Source organism: Pagrus pagrus (assembly GCF_965226575.1).
Source record: "Pagrus pagrus genome assembly, chromosome: 21".
In the NCBI taxonomy this organism is placed as follows: domain Eukaryota; kingdom Metazoa; phylum Chordata; class Actinopteri; order Spariformes; family Sparidae; genus Pagrus; species Pagrus pagrus.
In genome coordinates, this window is record NC_140208.1 from 21,323,073 (window position 1) to 21,343,170 (window position 20,098).

The following is a 20,098-nucleotide window of genomic DNA, read 5'->3' on the forward strand; positions in this document are numbered from 1 at the left end:
GTTGACAACATCTCATGTGCTTACATACACACACACACACACACGCACACCCACACCCAAACAAATGCTTGCTCAGACAGCTGTGGTGTCAGCTCACACTGATGCTAGATATAGATGGATTGGCTTACATGTGGTTTCTAGCTCTCTAGCTACCGATAATAGGCCTCTCATTTTAACAGATGACACCTGAGTTGGACATTTAAAGTGACATCTGTTAGTGTTATATTATTTAGATTATTACTATCATTATTATTATTATTATTATTATTATTATTATTATTATTATAATTATTATTATTATTGTTTAGATTATTTACATTCATTTCCTTACTTGTATAAAGGACAAACGGCTGTTTTCTGGCCTGTGTGCTCAAAGAAAGCTGATGTCTGTGCTTATAGAGCTCAGCACTTCTGTCATGACCACCCAAGATAGACTTACCACAAGCTATGAGATTGTGAAACAGTGGAACAGTATCTGCTCCTTTAGAAGGGGCAGATCTGTATGTTATGTTTTACCACACTAGTGAAAGTCATGCAGGCAAGAAAGTTGCTGCTAAAAGGATTGGCTCGTTGATGTTCAGTTTACAGTTTGCCTTTTTCTAAAGAGAAAAGTGTCCAAAGACCAAAAAACACTACAAGTCAGGCCGTGTACTGGTTAATTAATATATACAACCTATTATGTAAATGTCATAGGAGTGATTGAATGCGATAATTCTCTTCAGGTCCCAGAGCCATCTAAAAAGTGATCTTCACTGTGGAGCTCTATTTCAATTTGGACACAAACACCAGTCTGTATCACCTGCATCATCAGATTGTTGAGTCATTCATGCAGGAGCTTGTCAGATTTTGTCAACAATGAGCTGACCAGTCATTTGTCTCTGGTACCAGGAGCTGTCAATAATAAATATAATACATAAAACGGCCTGCCCTGCAGTCTACAAGTCAAAATGTCCTGACCATTTTTGAGATACCTGACACACTATCCTATAGATAACTGAGCCAAAGACCATGTTTGATGAACACAAAGTCATAACTGAAAAAATTAGTTGTTCAGAAATAAATACATCTAGTGTGTATTTCTATTGTGTGCACATACTGTATATATGCATACTGTACACATGTATACATATACAAAAGCACATACACAGTAATGTGTGGAGGGGATGTGTCCGGTGAAATGGACAGCAGGTCACAAGAACAGTGTATCACATAAATCTGACCTCTGGCCAGCCAATCCTCAGTCACCATGTACTGCGCTGTACTCCCCAGTCACCATGTACTGCACTGTACTCCCCAGTCACCATGTACTGCACTGTACTCCTCAGTCACCATGTACTGCACTGTACTCCTCAGTCACCATGTACTGCACTGTACTCCTCAGACCTGACAGAAAACAAACATGCATCATTTCAGTCCCTGAACAACAATATGACCATCAGTGCTGAAAGAACAAGAACATCAGAAAAGTCTCCCACAATCCTCCTGTCTCAGCCTCAGCGTCTCCACAGCAACAATGATTGTCCCTGAACGGAAGGCTGTTTGAAGTCTTTAACAAGCCATCTGTCTTTGTCTCCATATATATGTGAATGTGTGTCATATTTGTTGTTAAGTTCCTAATTATCTCATGCACAAGATGTCCTTGTGTCACTCTGTGGTGTGTCTGCCTCGGCCCTTTGTTGTATCCACAGCAGGATGTGAACAAATAGCCTTGAGTCGGAGAAATAGTCTGTGGTAAAGGCCGAGGACAACGATTAAAGCCGTTATACATATTTAATCAGTACATCATAAGGTATATGTATTGGCTTTGAAAAACACACAAGAAATCCCACTTACTATTGGAAGGGCTGTCTTTATACTCCTGTCCTGTCCTGTATGACAGAAGCAGATTGGTTTTCCAACGTGGTTGTTTAATGTCAGACATTACATTGAGCCGCACAGAGAGCTGCTGTCACACTGCTGCTATATCTGTCATGTTCTGCAGTGGTTGGTTGAAGTAAACGGCTCACAACCTTCCACAACAAGTCAGTTATCATCATTCTGCACTTGTTGCCACTGGACTCATATTGTGTTTTTCTCCAGTCTGAGGAGGATGAACCAGCCAGTGGTCGTGGTGACCATGTTGCCTTGGTAACAGTATCTGTGTGTATGGTATCGGAACAGGTCAGAATACACAGCTTGTTGATAGTAGAAATAGAAATAGACTCCAGTGACAGTGCTGTTGGTGTAAAGCTAATCATAGTCAGTGCAGGAAAGTGAGGCTGTATGAGGCAGATCACTGTCGGCTCCAGTGTTGGCACTGTTCCTTCAGATGAAGGATTTCATGCTCCTCTATGATAAAATAAGTCTGCCACCCCGGGCTAATGTAGTGGAAAAGATTTAATGGACATATTATTAACAAAGCTGGTTTCATGTCTTTACATGCTGGGTAACTGTTGTTAACTGTTAACTCCTGAATGAATTTTAACCCTATAATACAAACACTGTAAGATTCTGGTATAAGCTGTTAGAATACTGAGTGTATGACCGATGTAGATATTTACAAACTGAATATTAAATGTCCCTATTAGAGGTTGACCAATAGTGGATATTTTACTGCCGATATATTTAAGACAGTTTGGAGCCGACAGCCTATAAATTGGCCTTATAAATCTGGAACTAAAGTAATTAATAGGTTAAAGGGATTTTTATATTTTGAGCTATTATTTTCCCTCACAGTCAGTTATTCCAGCTGAAGCTGACATTATAAAAGAGGACATAGAGCTTGTGTGCAGAAAGTCGTATAGGATCCTGACCTTGCTGAAAACTTGCTGAGCCATCGGCCACTATCGGAGCCAAGTTCCACCGGTACCGATTGTTTTTAAAATGTCCATATGGTGCCGATCAATCACCCCAACCAATTAATGGGTCAAGCTCTACTTTTTATCATGTACTGTCTGCCTCATATTTATGTATCAAAGGTAAAGTCAGGGTTAGTCTTCGGTGATGTCCTTCACTGAAATCACATCAAACAGCTGTTTACACTCTTTAACTGTTCCTGTGTGTCGAATAAACTGGATGAATTTAATGAGTTGAAGCTGGAGTCTGTGGTACTACAGTGGTAAAAGATTGAATCCGAACAACAAATTGTAAGAATATATGAGAGACGTTTATGCTGACCTCTGAAGAGCTGCATTCCAGTGAGCTATTTTTAGTGTGTATGCTGGTTTAATTTAGAGCTGAACAAGGCTATGAAAGTAGAGCACTGCAGCAGGGCGAGACAGAGAGAGGCAGAGGGAGAGAGAGAGAGAGAGAGAGAGAGAGAAGGAAGGTGAAATGAAAGCTGTGACCTCATCTCATCTGCTCCAAGCCTCCTGATCTCAGTTTACCCATGATGCAGAGTTGCAGGAGTCAGACATGTTGGCAAGTATGGTTCATGTCTGTCCCACATGAACTGTTCAGAGGGAGAAAAGATGTAAGCGTTCAATTCTTAGTCTATATCTTCAAGTTAATATCTTCATGAACTCGGTGGATATTTTGTTTGCTGTGATAATATTTTTTTCAGTAAGCCATGACAGCCATTAAAAATTTACCACGTCAAGATTTTGTACAGATTTTCTGAAGTAGTCGAGCTAACCACTGACTTCCTCTGGGTAATGGGAAGTGCCCCAGCATGAGTAAGTGTATTTTTGTCATCAACCACGACTATGTATCAGCCTCTCATTAGAAGGCAGACAGACTCCTGACCTCATCTGCTGAGAGAAGAGGTCTCACTACTGTTTGCGTCGTAGTAGAAGTAGGAACCCTGTTACTCAGTAACACTGGACAGTGGCGGTGTTTGGCTCAGTATTTTATTCTGATAGGAACTAAGAGGCAGAGAAAAATATATTTTCTCTTCTGATTCACATGCAGTGAACATCATGTGCACATAAACAAATACAGTCACTCACAGGACAGAAAGCTGAGTGAGCTCCCAGTGTGGTGCTTTGGTTTCCTCTTCCTCATTCTGTCTTCTGATAGTGTTGTGTTTATTAGTGCTAATGTGTGTTTGAGTGGTGAAGATGATTCAAATGTCTATCTTTGTGTTTCTGTTCATTATTCTTTCCAGATTCTTCCAGTATTTTCACCCTCTCTCACCTCTTCACCCCCACACACGCACACACAATCATGTGTGTTTGTAAGGCTTTTTTGTGGTGCATAGACAATTCAGTGTTTATTCATGTGTCTGCTCTTCTGTTTCTTCTGTGTATTTACCGCAGAATATCACTCTGTTGCTGTCACGGGGATCAGAATCACAGACTTTTCACACTGTCTGTGTTTATATGTTGACATGTCACTATTGATTGCTATCAGTTGCACAACAGAAACCCTGCTGCCGCTCTTCACCAACATCACTCAGACCTTTTCCCCTGTACACGGGTATTTATAAAAAACAGGGTTTTAAAAACAACTTTGTCCAGACAAGGATTTTAGCCGCGTTTCAGAAATGATCTCTGTCCATACTAACACACCTGAAAACACATATCACATGAGCATTCACTGAGCATGCGTGTGGAAACTGGACTGCTGTTTACAGGATCGGCCTTTAATATAACATTATAACATCCATTTTGTCAACACACCAAAAAAATACTCCAATATCATAACAGATACTTCGAGTTCACATAGCAGCAGCATAGCAATGTCTGTAATTCTCTCGAAAACTTGGTCTTAGCCCTCCCTCATTACCACCACTGAGCAACTCTGAGGGTCCTGAACACCCCAGCTGCTCCAGTGGAGCCTCTCACTGACCATCTGTACAGCTGTCTGTGAAGAGTACAGTACAGATATATGCCTACAGAAACAAAAGAAGAATGCACACTGTGTGTTTATGCAGAGCTGGAGGGAAACATTGCAGAGGTTGAACCAGCTGAGACTCGGCAGAGTCGGGCTGTATCCCTGCCACCACTAACCGCACTGCTGCAATTTACTACTTTGTTGTTTGTCACTTGAAAGAGGAGAATGGTGTGACGGCAGAGATGAGCACAGCTTTTTCAGATGCATCTGTCTTAGTGCGGACTTTTTGTGGAAGTTTCGGTGTGTTTGATACTGAATTGTGTGTGTGTGTGTGTGTGTTTCAGGATGAGGTGGACAGTCAGAACCCAGTGTTAAGAGACAACCATCAGCTCTATGAGGAGGTGAAGGGCTGGCTCAAAGACCAGAAGGTGCAGGAAATTTTTATGCAAGGTAAGCTTTCTGTTAGCTCTTTATATTGATTCATTGTTACAATGTATTCATTCTAACACGGTAACAGATTTTTTGACTCGCTCTGCTCTGTCATGTCATTACTGTTACTACTGTGTCTTTCAACACGAGGACGCTGCCGTTAAGTTGTATCCTTCCAGCAGCGGGACAATAACACTAACTGTTTCCTTTGCTTCCAGGTCCCTATTCATTGAATGGCTACCGCGTGCGTGTGTACAGACAAGACTCGGCCACCCAGTGGTTCACTGGCATCATTACACACCACGACCTCTTCAGTCGAAACATGGTCGTTATGAATGACCAGGTACGCTCACAGTACATACATGCAGTGTTCTTTGATGTGTGTGTGTGTACAGGTCATATGTGTGCTTAACATTAAGTGGTATAATTCATGACAAGCTGGATACACACAGAGACATTAATTAGAATTTGTTAGAAACTAGTTGGCACAGAAAATATTCCTTCAGCAAATGTGAGGGGAGATTTAGTTTTACAGCTGACACCCGTCCTGTACTCACTCCTACTGAACACAAAGAAATCTAACATTACCTTTACATTCACATCTCTTAGAGGCTGACAACAAACTTGTTGTCAGGAGTTGTTGTTGACTAAGTTATCGCTGTGAAAGTGAAACACTGCAGTTGTGAAACCAGGAGGTCATTAGGTCAAATAGACTCAGTTCACATGTGGAAAGAAAGTGATTTTGGTGTGTGTTCAGGTGCTAGAGCCTCAGAACGTGGATCCATCTATGATCCAGATGACCTTTCTGGATGACGTAGTCCACTCCCTGCTGAAAGGAGAAAACATCGGCATCACTTCAAGACGAAGGTCTCGATCCAGCCAGAACAACAATACTGCCCACGTGAGTACACACACACAGCACATGTGTACAATAGTTAAGAGCTTTCTAACAGCGGACTGTGGTGCTGAAGAGGAGGATGAACACATTTAAAAACATACTGACATATTTAACTGTGTTATATATTAAAATATGCATAAAAGTACAATGCAAACATGAAGAAAGTTACATTAAAAATGAAATGAAGTGAAATTAAATACATCATGATGTCATGTAGCTTTTTGCACAGTCAACAGCAGTAGATGAAATATGCTTCTGGGTAGAAAGAAGTTTAAGATTGAAAATGCTGCCCTCAAGAACAACAAACTGTACGTTTTTAAACAGGCCTACTCTCTCTAACTCTCTGTATATTCATTTCATGTTGTTATTTTTCTCTTCTTTTATTTTTCTTGCTGTTGACACACTAAAGATGACCGGAGGGAGACCCGGCGGGACCACTGGCAACACTCAGGTACCCTCAACCCCCCACCACAACCCTCAAACCCCTCACACTTTACACTACAAACAAATAAAAAAGCAAAGTCTATTTAAGTGTAGAGTCACAGCTGACAGATATGATCAGTGCTTAATTGAGAGAAGAGGCACCTGGTTTTCTTAATAATGCCCCAAATCTGAACATTTCCTCCCAGCCAGCTGTTTGTGAGACGTGCTGTAGCTGTAAAGTGTTCAAAGACAAGTCTGTTGATTTAAAACTTAAGTTTTGAGCTGCAAGAAGACTTTGGAGAAGAATTTTATACAGTGTCACAAAACTATAGTGTGTATTTTTAAATTCACAGTCTGGGAAAAAAACTCTCTGTGTGTTTGCTCCTTTGAACTGTATATCAGCTCTGGAGGAAGTTATCTGACTGAACTGTCACATCCTCAAGGTCCAGATTGCTTCTGTCCTCACAGTTTCACTGGTTGTTGGCAAGAAGTCTCCACACAGGAGCGACGAAGTGATAAATCCAGAGTTATGAAAGGAAACAACATTTAGAGAACAGGTGCTTCTGGAATACACAGTCAATGTTTTATTTCTATTCCTGTTTTGATACTTTGGGATCTTCTGGTCATCAGATCAGCACCTGGTGAACATGGTGGACTGTGTTCATTTTATACTGTCATCAACGTCTCCCCTCTCTTACCAACAGTATTTTTACTTTGACATGAACTGTTGTATGTTCAAATGTCTGTTTGATTTAGTGGAGATCAGCTGTCATTGAGAGTATCAGAAGAACTACTTTCTACTGTGGTCAATATAAAACATGTGGGGACATGGATTATCTCAGTTGAACACTTGTACACATTTAAACAAAGAGTAAAGATTGACCAATTAAAAATCAGACTTCACTCAGACCAGAGATTCTGCCTGCACTGCCATCTAGTGGTTACTGTCTCTGCCACACACTGTGCAGTCCAACAGTTCACAGTGTAAGAAATGCTACATCACAGAGTGGTGTGGTCACCAGGACTCCCACCACACCACACCACTCCCAGCTGTGATGATGGGTGTTGACAGTAGTGAATCAGCCCATAGAGGTCAGGGCAGCAGTGCTTTGTGTAGCGTGGAGCTGCTCTTTAACTCCAGCCCATAATATCAGGTCCAATCTGTAATTCTGAGCAACAGTGACCTCTGTGCTGTCTGATTGTTGCTGTTAGTTGAAGTTGCCATTTATGTTTGTGGGTTGGCACAAACAACACATCGCTGTATCCATCTCCTTCAATAGCCTGGTGCAGGATCAGGCTCAGTGTGACAGCATCAGGCTCAGTGTGACAGCATCAGGCTCAGTGTGACAGGTTAGGTTTACAAAGAGACAAAGTGCTGCTCTGCCTTTCACAAATGACTGATTGGACCGGGCTGATGAGGAACTGATGTCACTGTACCAGACTCTCTGGGCTCGTTGGAACTGCCCATGATATTCAACTGTCTCACTAGACACTGTTTCCCCCACTGTTTACTCCATCTGGCCAAAGTCGCAGTTCACCCTACAAGGTGGCTTCCAAACCATTCAGCATGTTTGAAAATGATTGGCATGTCCTAGACGGGGTCAAAACAGGCCAGCAATACAACAGAGTGGCTCATCGTCCTTCTGTCAGCCAGGGGGGTGACGAGTAGACAGGCCTAACATGTGAAGCATCAGCATAATGCTCTTGATTACTGATACTTTATTCTACTTTCACATGTTATAAGCAGAACAACTTCACACCTAAAATATACTGCTGTGGGTGACTAGGTCAAGATTTATACTTCCAAGCTGATTTGTCAAAGTACAGAGACTCAGGCAGATGTTTCAGACATATATAGATTGACAATTTACAAATGGTCACTGTGCAGTAAAATCTTGTCAAGTGTTGGACAGTCACGCATTTTTTGTTGTGTTGTCTCTGTACAGCTGCACATTGGACTGGAAATTAAACTGTAACCAAAATGGTAAATTCTTTACCGATTTAACTTAAAGGTTTTGGGTGAATAAAATAAAATTGCCACGCCTTCAAACAACCTTAAAGTTCCCATTTTCAGTCCAATGTGCAAGACAAGAGTCAAGACAATGAAAAACATGTTACTGTTGTTATTCTTTCTGACTGTGCTATTGAAATCCAGGTGAGGTTTGTGTGTTTATTTGTTTCTGTCAGTATCTTGTGTTTGTGTAGAAGTATGTATTTATTTATTTGTATTTCTGCAGAAGAATTGGTCAGTATTTACACTTTGTTCATTTATCTGACCTCAGTAACTTGATCACAGTCAGCAGCAGCACAAACCACATCCTCCAAAACTAATCAACAGTCTCGATGTAAACTTTACTGTTGACTGCAGAGCTGTCAACAGAGAACCGAGCAACTTAGCGTATTTTAAAGTCCAGTGGAACATCAGTCGAACTAAGATTGTAAAGGAAAGGATCTATGGCAGGACTGTTACATTGGATTGCTTTAAACTGCAGAGATATTCTAAATAAACTGATAACTGACTGTATACATTCATAGTAATAAATAAAGATGCCCCATGCTCAGCAGTGCTTCTCTCCTGGCTGCAGCCGGTACACTACTGAAACGCGTAGCTCGCTCCTTGTTGTTTTTAATGTAACTGTAAATAAAATAGTGTCAATCTGTATGTTTCACTGTATGAGCTAATGTATGGCTTTTTTTATTTTTACAGAGTCACTACACGCGAGCCCAAGCCAACAGCCCCCGCCCCATCATGACCTCATCAGGCCCCAACTCAAAGGGTTCCCAGGGGACGCTGGCCTCCCAGCAGCAGAGCCAGTCACAGCAAAGCCAGCAACCAGCTAGCCAAACACACAACTCGCCCGGCGGCAGTGGGCGGGAGCAGAGGGAGCAGCGCAGCTCTCGCTCTTCCAGGAGGAAAGGATCAGATAGCAGTGTTCCGGAGGAGGACAAAGACAGGAGAGAGGAGACCACAGGGAGAGGTGAGGACAGTCAACATCAACACCAACAGTCTGTATTCACATGTTGAAGGCAGCACACAATGTTAGTAGTGATGGAATGTAACCAAGTACGTACCTTCATGAATGTACAGACACCATCTTGCAGAGATTAAAATTAAACAGAGTAGTTTAATTTTAGCCTCACAGGAGGTGACTTCAGATTTTACAGGTGATTTAATCTGCTGCTGTTATCATTTTGACCTCCCTATATATAGATACTCTAACCTGTATCCAGAAATGACCTGTTTGTCTCTTCTTCATTTGTCCAGACTCCAAGTCGAAGGCCAAGCAGACGGTGAACAAACGCAGGAAGGGCGAGGAAGATGAGAAGAAGGCGGGTCTAAAGAGGCTGAAGACTGACATGACCTCTGACCTGTCAGAGAGCAGCGACTCTGAAAACCCTCACAACAAGCGGACTGCCCACTCTTCGTGCTCCTCTTCTTCCTCGTCGTCTTCGTCCTCCTCCTCCTCCTCCTCTTCCTCCTCCTCAGAGCCCAACTCTGAGAACGAGCTAAAGACTCGGAGCAGTGATGTGAAACCAAGTGTCGTCTCCAAAAAGGAGGAGGACGAGAAGCCGCTGATGCCGGGCACCAAAATGAACGATTCCTCTTCTCTCATTGGTCGCCTGTCCCCGTGGGTGGACCTTCAAGCGGCAGAGGACAGCAAGAAAGGTGTGGTTAAGGAAACGGGCAAAATGATAACGAAGGAGGAGGAGGAGTTGGTCGCGGTAACACAGATCACCCAGTCTCCACGGCAACAGACGCCTCTGATGTCTGACACGGTTCAGAGCAGCGTTATTGAGAGCAGCAAGAGCACTGTGAAAGGTACAGTCCACTGATGCGTGGCATCTGTCATATATATGATGATCATCCATGAGTTCAGTATCCTTACAGTACAGTACAATGTGTGATAATGTATAATGTTCGTTTTAGCGTCATCTCGATCCCAGACGCCGTCGTTGTCCCAGCTCCACGGCGGTGGTGTGATCGACATCACAGATGACGCCCAGGCGACGGTGCACCAGGAGAGTTCAGAGGCGGTGTCTGCACTGCTCGCCTCCCAGAAGGCCGAGTCCACGTCCCTTTCACCTTACCTCCCCCTCAACCCCTCTCCCGTCTCCTCGCCTCCTGTGCCTCCATCTCCCTCTCCGTCAGAAGGAGGCCGGAGGACGGATATTGAACCTCCCATGCAGCAGCAGCAGGCCATTATAGGAGGTGGTCTGACATTAGCCAGGAGCTTAGGCAGCAAGATAGAGTTTGCTCCTTCTGAGGTCATCAGGTGAGAACAGAAGGCTTCAAACTTTGTTTGTGTATTTCTTAAGTTCAGTTTGCGAATGTTACAGCTCATGTCCCCAGTATGATGGCAGGATGGCAGATGGAATTATTAGATCGGGTCCCCAAAAGATCTCCAGATTTGATAGTGTTCGATTTAGCCCAGGTGAGAATAGAGAAGGTCATTGTCTGGAGAACATGATGCGAGTGGACATGTTGAGGACGTTGACGACGTTGATGATGTGTAGCTAATTCTTCCTTTTTTCTGCTGGCCTTTATTTTGCTTTCCACTCTTTTGTTAATAGTGAAAATTCATCCAAATTCAATGTAGTATTGGTGTCAGTGCAGCACTCCGAGTGTCCCACTACCTGTGTCCATGTTAGGAAAGCTGAATAGTACAGAGCTGAATTTCATTTCTATAGCAGCTTAAAAAGTCTGCTGAAGAAAATCAGTATTACTGCAGCGATGAGAGAACATGTAAGCGGCTGTTTATTGCTCCTGATGAGCAGGCTGCATGGTAGCCTCTGCCACCAGTGAATGAGTGTGTGTGTGTGTGTGTGTGTGTGTGAGTGGTCGATTTATAAAGTAGACTGTATCAATCATTTTGTCCAAACACAAGTAAAATCCTTTTTTTTCCCCAGGCCTGTGTCATCGGTGGCTGAAAATGTGGACCTGGTGGAGAAGGAGAAATCTGTCCTTCCTCATCATCTTCATCATCATCAACAGCAGCATCATCATCAGCAGCAGCAGCACACACAACAGCAACACTACACATCCATCCACCCCGGCATTAAGAGCCCGTCTCTGTCCGAGGAGACGAGAAAACAACCACAGCAGCATCTGCCCCCCCACAAGATGAATACAGTCCTCTCCCCTGACCTTGCCAAATCCAAAATGAGCCCCAACTTGGCTCAGCTCGACCCCCTCAAACAGAAAGTCCAGCATCCCAATAACTCTCAATGCCACCCCTATCCCAACGCAAACCCAGCTGACCTTCACAAAGCTAAGCCCCACACGGGCCTGCTGGACATCTCCAAACCTAAACCCACCACCTCTCCAGAGGTCTCTAAACATAAAATACCGAGGTACTCTGATACCTCTCCACCTCCGACAGGCCGTTTGTCTGCTAAAGCAGAATTAGTAGAGCCTCTGCGGTCTGGTTTCAAGCCGGTGCCAGCGCGCTCCGAGTCTCTTGGAGTCAGTACGAGCAGCAGCAGCACCAAGAGCCCTCTGATCATCGATAAGAACGAGACCTTCACTGTTTACAGAGACCCGGCGCTGGTCCGCTCAGACGCAGAGAACTCTGCCTCTGCCACTGTTCCCTCCAACCATGTGGCAGCCTATCTCCATCCCCACCTGCACACCCTCCACTCACCCTCTCCTCACTCCCCCTGCCTCACCCCTGCATCCCACCCCCACCCCACCTCACACCTCCTCGCCCCTCCTCACACCTCTGCCCTACCTCACCCACACCTTTTACCCCCCGGGGTGCTCTCAGCCATGCCTCCTCCTGCAGCATCTCTCCTGGGGGGCCACCCTCGGCTCGACTCCCCTGGAGGGTTGGGCCACCTTGCTCTGCCTCATCCAGCAGCCACCCACCAGCAGCAGTTCTTACAGGTAGGACTCCAGATGCATTCACACTATTTAGTCGCATTAGCAAAGACTGCTGTGTAACACCAAGCTCTGGGCGTTGAAGTGGGGGAAGGGCTAATGAAGAGAAATGTTCCCTCCTCTCCAGATTGATCCAATGAGGATATGGAAGTTTGAAGCTGAACATATTTAAACCATTCTCTCAAGAATAAAATAAACTAAAAATGTTTCTCTATTTTCAGAGTCAGGGCCACCCTCCACCCTCTCTACTGGCCCAGGCTCACAGCGGGGCAGCAGGGCTGGGTCTATACCCCATCCTCTGGCAGTACCCCAATGGAACACCAACCTCCTACCCCCCAGGGCTCAACCTGCCCCCCACAGCTAAGTGGGTCCACCCTGAAAATCCTGTCACCGTGAATTCAGAGGCCTCTCTCAGGAGGGTAGGTGTCAACATTTGGCCTTTATCTGTGTGTGCTGTGGAAGAATGTGAAAGTTAGCTACCTGTTTGTTTTGAAACAAGAGAGGATGGATGGAGAAAGGAGGTTTGGCAGGCAGGGAGAAGAAGTAGAGAAGGAATGAGGATAAGAACCTGATATGAAAATCGGATAAATCTGGGCTTTTAAACCTGTAATATATAAAATAAATAAATGTGATGATCTTGTTATGATTTCTGACATTTTCTATGTGATTCTAAGTGCTGTATCGTAGGCAACTGGACTTGTTCAGTTTCTTAAAGACGTTTCACCTCTCATCCAAGAGGCTTCTTCAGTTCTCACTAACTGAAGGAGCTGCAGGCTTTTAAAGTCCTTACAGAGTCGTTAAGGTTTTTGCAGATATTCTATAACCTTCTTTTTGTAGCTGCTGGTAGAATCTCGCCACAGTGACTCATAGGTGTTCAGATCAGTGACTTTGGTGTGGTAGTCTGCTTTCTTTGTGATGGTTTTCATAAAAAAAATACAAAAAAAAAACTTCTTTTAATTGTTATCATCAGTGTAGTGTAGCAGTTGACTCTTACAGGATGTAACAAAATCTTCAGCTGAACCCAAACGACCCTGTTCTAAGTATAGTGGGCGGGACAGGAAGTGATGAACACAGGCCGTGTGGTTCATTGTGGTTCATTGCCATCACGAGTGCAGCAGACTCCAGTCTGACCTTTTGTGCAGGGAGCTGCAGTTATTGCACCAAGCTTCAGTGCTTAGTCAGCGTTCAGCAACAGTCAGAAAACTTGATGATGACACCACACTGGGGTTGGTCCATAGACACTGTATTAATAACTGAAACTGGGATTTGTAAAGAAACAGATTCAGCTTCTTTGGCCATTAAGTTTATGCATAAAAGAGTTTTACTGTGGTGTCTGGTGCCTCTGAATAAACTTCCATGTGAATTTCAATCTGAAAACCTTTAACATGATAGTGATAGTCTTTTTTTTGCACTATGATATAATTGGTCACCTTTTCTGTGTTTGATCACTTATTTTATTGATGTCTTATCTCTGCACGTGTTGTGTTTGCAGAACACAGCCAGTCCATGGCTGCACCAGGCTGCTGGTAGTGCTGGTGACGGTCTGGGTTTGCTGAGCCATGTTCCCGTTCGGCCAGCCAGCGCCGACGCCCACCGCCCCCCTGTCAAGATCCACACACACACAAGCCCTCCACTGTCAAAGGCCAGCATGGACATTCATAAAGAGTGAGTAGAAACATCAATAACATGCGAAGTTCTTTTAGATCGGGACAGCCTCAGAGAAGCCACAGGATCCGTGGGAAAGCACAGACAGATAGGGGTGCAGAATATATCCTTCTGACATTTAAACTGCTGGACCTTTCCTTTATAAAGCTTGATAATGTTTGTTGAGAGAACCCACACAGAGCAGAATGAGAGCAACGTTAGCCCTGAGATGTAGACAAGCACTGCTGGGTCAGTCAGATGAAGTGGCACTAATCCAGTATTAAAGCAGTTCAGACAGACTGCTGTTCATTCAGCAGCCGGTGCTGTTTCTTATGTAACCACAGACCATTATTTAGACACCACTGAATACTCCACCACACAAACACACAGCATCACAGAGGAAGTGTTGCACATGACTCGTCTCTCTCATTAGCCTAGTTATGTCATGCTCATTCAGAGCTGCTGAACAGGCAGTAAATACCATGATACCCTGTAGACTGCCTCAACCTGTCTGCTACCAATTAATGTTACTTTCATTAATAATCACTCACATACTTCTGGTCTTCAGGGATGCCTTATTTCATGACATCTTTATGTGTTTTAGATTGAGATTTTAGAACATTTTTGACTGAAAATGATTCGCAGTGATCGGTTCTGTAGGGTTCTGTCTGCTCTTGGAATTTCTGTAATTCTTCTGAATGTCAGAATTAGCTTTTATAGGATGTCAAACATTCATAGAATCAAATTCTATAACAGGAAAGACCGACAAGAAAAGCATGAACTTAAACTTGCTGCCATTTCTTGGTGAGATTGTGGAAATATCTGGTAAAGCCATGTGACATGTAATGACTTCTGCAATGTGTGACTTGTCTGTGTGCAGAGATGTGGATAAGAAAGGCTTTGACTCGATGAGGACACTGACGTTGGCCCAGCTGAAGCAGGAGCAGACGGACAGGAGTCGAACCCCCACAGGGAAAGATGTCCACCTACACCGCCTCTACCTGGACCCCCACAGCAAGGCCCGCCTGGCAAACACACAGGTACACTACTCCACCATTACTGTTGTTGTTGTTGTTGTTGTTACCATTATTATTATCATTATTATCATTATTATCATAATCCACATTACTATTATTATAGTGATTATTATGTAAAGCTTTATATTAAGGTCCTTGCAATAAGCATAAGTTAATAGGTAATAAGGCCCAAATGAACAATAGCATCATAAACAATGTTTATTGTTGGATTAAAAAACATTTATAAACACCTACCACAAACTTGTTATCAGTTTATAGACTGAATGTTAATAAAAGCCTCATGGGTGTCTTATAATTGTTTAGTGTTACAGCGTTACAAACATATTTATTGAGTTTATCTAATTTATATAGCAGGACTTCTGTAATCTGTCCGTCTGAGATTTAGAAAATCTTTCCTGATGTGTTTGCATTTTCTTTCCCAGGATGCAGTTCAGGCAGCAGATCGAGCCAGTAAATACAAAGAGGAGAATCGGCAAATCCTGAAAGAGAGCATCGAGGTGGCTCCCTTCACCGCTAAGATCCAGCGCTCCAGTGACCCGGGGATGGACAGGGACAGGGACAGATGCAGAGATCCAGCCTTCCCTGTCAGGATACCAGCTCTCGCCTCCCCGAGCCCAAAAGCTGGCCATGCCCATCCGCACGTCATCCAGTCAGAAAAGAGCAACTACTTCACCACACTGTCCAACAGTGTGGTGAATGAGCCTCCGAGACTTTACCCCTCCAAGGAGCTCAGTTCCTACTATGAGAAACTGTCCGCAGGAGCTCCAGGGGTTGTGGCCAGCGTCGGGGCCGCTGTGCCAAGCCAGGGAGCTCTGTCCCTGGGCAGCTACAGCTCCAAAGCCTCCCTCTCCAAGCCCCCTCCCCTCATTAAGCACCAGCCAGAGGGAGGAGAGGGTTTAGCAGGGAAAATCACTGAGCAGCTCAGTCAGCAGGTGACACTAGTCCAACAGCAACATCAGCACCACGCAGGTATTGACCGGCTAGAACGTCGCAGCCCTGCTATTTCTCCTTCCTCCTCCTCTACATCTTCCTCTTTCTCCTCAGCCCCCAACCACCATCATCACCATCACCACCACCAACAGCAGCAGCAGCAACACCAGCTCAGGGCAATGCCATCTCTCCACCGAGCACCTGTCTTCCATCCACCCACACAGCATGCGCTGGAACGCAAAGAGGCTGCAGAGCGGGAGAAGGAAAGAGAACGAGAGAGGGAGAGAGCCGGTTATGGTGGACGTCTGTCTCCACCAACCCTCACACCCATCCAGCCAGTTAGCTTAGCAGCAGCTGGTAACAAAACGTTAGCGGAGCAGCAGAAGCCCCCCACGCTGCTGCCTGAACTCAGGGACGTCAAAGGTCATGGAAACACTGCCGTTGTCACCTCTGTGGCCTCAGCCATCAGTGGGGAGATTATGACTTCATCTACAGATGGGTGGAGAGGTGGAGAGATCATTCAAGAAAGAGGAGGCTCATTCTCTGGAGAGAAAGGACTGTCAAGGGGCAAGCCCCAAGCCGCAATGGCATCAGTCATTGTGCGTCCATCGACATCTATTAAGTACGACAGTTCTGTTGGTGCTAACAAATCTGGTGCTATGATCCATAAGGAGTTCCCCCAGGGGAGGTTCTACCCAACCAAGCTTCAGGGGGAATGTCCCAGACTAGGGGAGAGTGTTAGAGAACCTGGAGCTGGCAGGGTTATCCAGCCCAACTCCAACCTGGATGACATGTGTGTCCAGTATAAAAAGACTTCTATGCGTGGCATGCAGGGAACTATGGGAGCCAGTATCATTAACTCTGTTTGCAGGACTGCCGTTTCAGCTGCATCAGCTTTTGGCATACAAATTAGCAGTGGGCCATCCATCCCTGAGCTGGGCTACTCAGTGTCAGCACGGGGAGAGAGCTCAGCCCATAAAACTGGTATTGGTAGCTGGGTGCTGAGCCACTCGGGGCCAGGAGAGCACCAGGAGGGGTTCGGCTCACGCACCACATCTCCAGGGGGGTCTCTGCCTCCCCCTAGTCCAGCAGGGACACCCCAGCCCAGTCCGAGCCTCACCCCAACACCTAGCTCCATGTCTGGCTCCTGTCAGCCTTACTCCTCCTCCTTTGTCCACCTTAAGAAGCACAAAGCTGCCTTGGCTGCAGCCCAATCCAAAAGCTTCTCCACTGCTCCCACATCCATCACAACTGTAAACTCCTCCCTACCTTTGGATTTAGTTGAAAGGACTCCCATTCACAGCTCGCCCCCTCCACCCCCCTTCAGCCAAGCCTCTTCATCCTCAGCCGACAGCAGTAGCAGCACCCCAGCAAGCGGGAGCACAACACCAGGGAAGTCCAGCCCCTTGCCTAATGGCCATACCTCGGGATCTGCCTCAACAAGCAGCGGGCAGCCCAGTAACTACCACAAGCTGAAGAAAGCCTGGTTGACCCGGCACTCAGAGGAAGACAAGAATACTACTGCTACTACAAGCTCCACCAGTACTAAACCAGAGAAACTGCCCAGCACCACCACAAGCACAAGCAACACCACCGCCATGTCAGAAATGATCAAACCCTGTACAGTCAATCTCAGCGCCTCTACCTCCAGTGAGGTGGAAATGAGCAAAGACAGTGGAAGCAAAATCGAGAGAGAGAGGCAGCCGGAGGAGAAGGTGGGAGGTGCAGCAGGAGGAGGGGAGGAGAGGAAAGCAGCTCCTTCATCAAGGCGAGGGAACAAACGGCAGTACGAGTCCGGTTCAGAGAGCGGCGGAGATGACTCCGATGCCAGTGAGAGCAAGATGGAGGGCCGAGCCAAGCGTCAGCCCAAACCAACCTACAAGAAGAAACAGAATGATATGGCCAAGAAGAAAGGAGACAATGAAAAGGAGGAAGATGACGTGAAACCCAACGGCATCTTCAGATCAGCCCGAGAGAAGACCAAACTCAAACTGGCCAGCAGCAGTAAGTCTCACTGTGGACATTTACTGTTGAACTGACAACCTTTTCTTTTTCCCCAGGCACCAAGATTTAAAGGATGAGGCTAGAAATATTGTCTACTCCTCTTATTGTATTGTTCTGGTTCTGTTAAGACTCCAACAATGGATTAGTCCATCTCCTCCCTACTGTCCTCTGTTGGTTCCTACTGCAGACATAAAACGTTTGATTTTAACAAAAGGCTCAGTATTTCCTCAAACAGCTGGTCACTGGTCAAACGTTACTCAAACAGGAGGAAATTTAGCTTTTGTCAATATGCAATATGAATATCATGCATTAGTCCCTGAGACACCCTCTGTTAAAGAAAGTGAGAAAAACGTCCTGTAGGTAATCAACTAGCGGCTGTGTGTCTCTGGTGATGAAGGAACATGTCACCCAATCATCAGATGTTAGTAGTTGTTTGGTTGGTTTATCACCCTGATCCTTTTGAAGCAATAGATTGATGTTGAAGGAACCACTTTCATTATTGAGACCTCTTGGTTAAAGGCCACAGTTAAAGTAACTACAGCTACCGAACACATTTACAATGTAGCTCCATGAAATCAGTGCAGGAGAGCAGTGAAAGCCTGACAGATAGGATGAAAGCCAAACTGTTGGAATGTCAAAGTTTTTAATAAAAGGAGGTACTGTTAATGCTTTAATAATGTCACTCTTCTCAGATGGGATCCCCCGCTCCGTCCTGAAGGACTGGAGGAAGGTGAAGAAGCTGAAGCAGACAGGGGAGTCTTTTCTGCAGGATGACTCTTGTTCAGAAATCGGACCCAACCTGCAGAAGTGTCGGGAGTGCAGGGTGATACGCAGCAAGAAGGGCGAGGAGCCGGCACACTCCCCCGTCTTCTGTCGCTTCTACTACTTCAGACGGTAAGACTTGCGCGACTTTACATTGGATTCCTTTCCTTTATGTTTGTCTGATATTTGATTTAATTCTAATGGTTTCCTCTAATTTACTTTAATGTAACGGACTGTGAGCGATCCTGTGGCATCCTGAGACACTACACAAATCCTCCTCAGACACGTTTCTGGATGCTTCGCTCCCTCCTTTGTCTTTAAGGACTAACCACTGCTCCATGATGCATTGTCATACATTTACCTTAACTACAGTTTTCTGTAAAGAGAGCAGGTGTTGGAGCTGCTGTTTTAAAGGCTGCATGTGGAAACACAATGGCACAGATAAGAGGAGGACAGGAGAGAGGGACATGCTGTCCTAGTTACAATACATAGAGTAAATTATTCATCTTATGGCTTGTGCAGGACAGTATGTACTGTGTTTCTCTCTCTCTCAGACATGCACATTTACTGTTACTGCACATTGAACACTCACTCACTCACTCACTCACTCACTCACTCACAGACACTTACTTGAGTTGGATAAGCTGCAGCAGCAGCTGCAGTCTGGGGTCTAACAGAGTAAATCTGCCAAAGAGGATTTTCTACTCTATAATCTTTTCCTTATTGACTCACTGCAGATCTGCTGCTGCTGCTGCAATCTCTCTCTGTCTCCCCTCCCCTCCCCTCCCTCCCCTGCCCTGCATCTCCACTTCTAATGCTTCCTCTCACTCACCTCCTCTCACCTCCTCTCTGTCTGACCCAGGTGACTGAGCTGACTAGGTTGTTTAAGGACACTGTAGTTGTACAGAGAGATGGCTAATGTAGAAAACTATCCTTTTATTCTGTCTCTTGACATGATGAGGTTTACTGATTCTAATATTCTATACATACATGAATCAGTTTACCATAGGGGTACTTTAGGTATTGTTATTTGAAATGTACAGATACACCAGGATGAAAAGGATGCTTGTATTTATAAGTTGTCTTTGAGCGAGCAGCAGGAGTAACGACTGAAACCTTTGTGTTTCACGCTTTTTGTGACTTTCAATGGCTGCCAGATTTTAAAATGCAAAGAGGGTACGCTTGAAGTATGAACGCGTCTGTCCCTACTCATCACCCAACCAGCAGCCTTGTGCTAAGTGCTAAAAACTGCAATCTCTCGAACAGCCACTTGAGGCTGGCTCCAAGAGTGAGTCAATCGCCAAATACGTGTTTACAGCCTGGTTTTCATTTCTATATCCA

General features: G+C 45.0%; 1 protein-coding gene across 1 annotated transcript in view; it reads left to right on the plus strand.

Moving 5' to 3' along the window:
- jmjd1cb (jumonji domain containing 1Cb) overlaps nt 1-20,098 on the plus strand; it is a 106,233-nt gene that overhangs the window by 77,027 nt on the left and 9,108 nt on the right. The window contains exons 4-16 of the mRNA XM_084342741.1: nt 5,097-5,202; nt 5,400-5,524; nt 5,939-6,082; nt 6,489-6,530; nt 9,210-9,480; nt 9,768-10,322; nt 10,431-10,776; nt 11,411-12,386; nt 12,602-12,799; nt 13,873-14,045; nt 14,905-15,064; nt 15,484-17,995; nt 18,688-18,889. Of these exons, the coding sequence (XP_084198867.1) occupies nt 5,097-5,202; nt 5,400-5,524; nt 5,939-6,082; nt 6,489-6,530; nt 9,210-9,480; nt 9,768-10,322; nt 10,431-10,776; nt 11,411-12,386; nt 12,602-12,799; nt 13,873-14,045; nt 14,905-15,064; nt 15,484-17,995; nt 18,688-18,889 (5,810 nt within the window). The remainder of the gene's footprint in view (nt 1-5,096; nt 5,203-5,399; nt 5,525-5,938; nt 6,083-6,488; nt 6,531-9,209; nt 9,481-9,767; nt 10,323-10,430; nt 10,777-11,410; nt 12,387-12,601; nt 12,800-13,872; nt 14,046-14,904; nt 15,065-15,483; nt 17,996-18,687; nt 18,890-20,098) is intronic.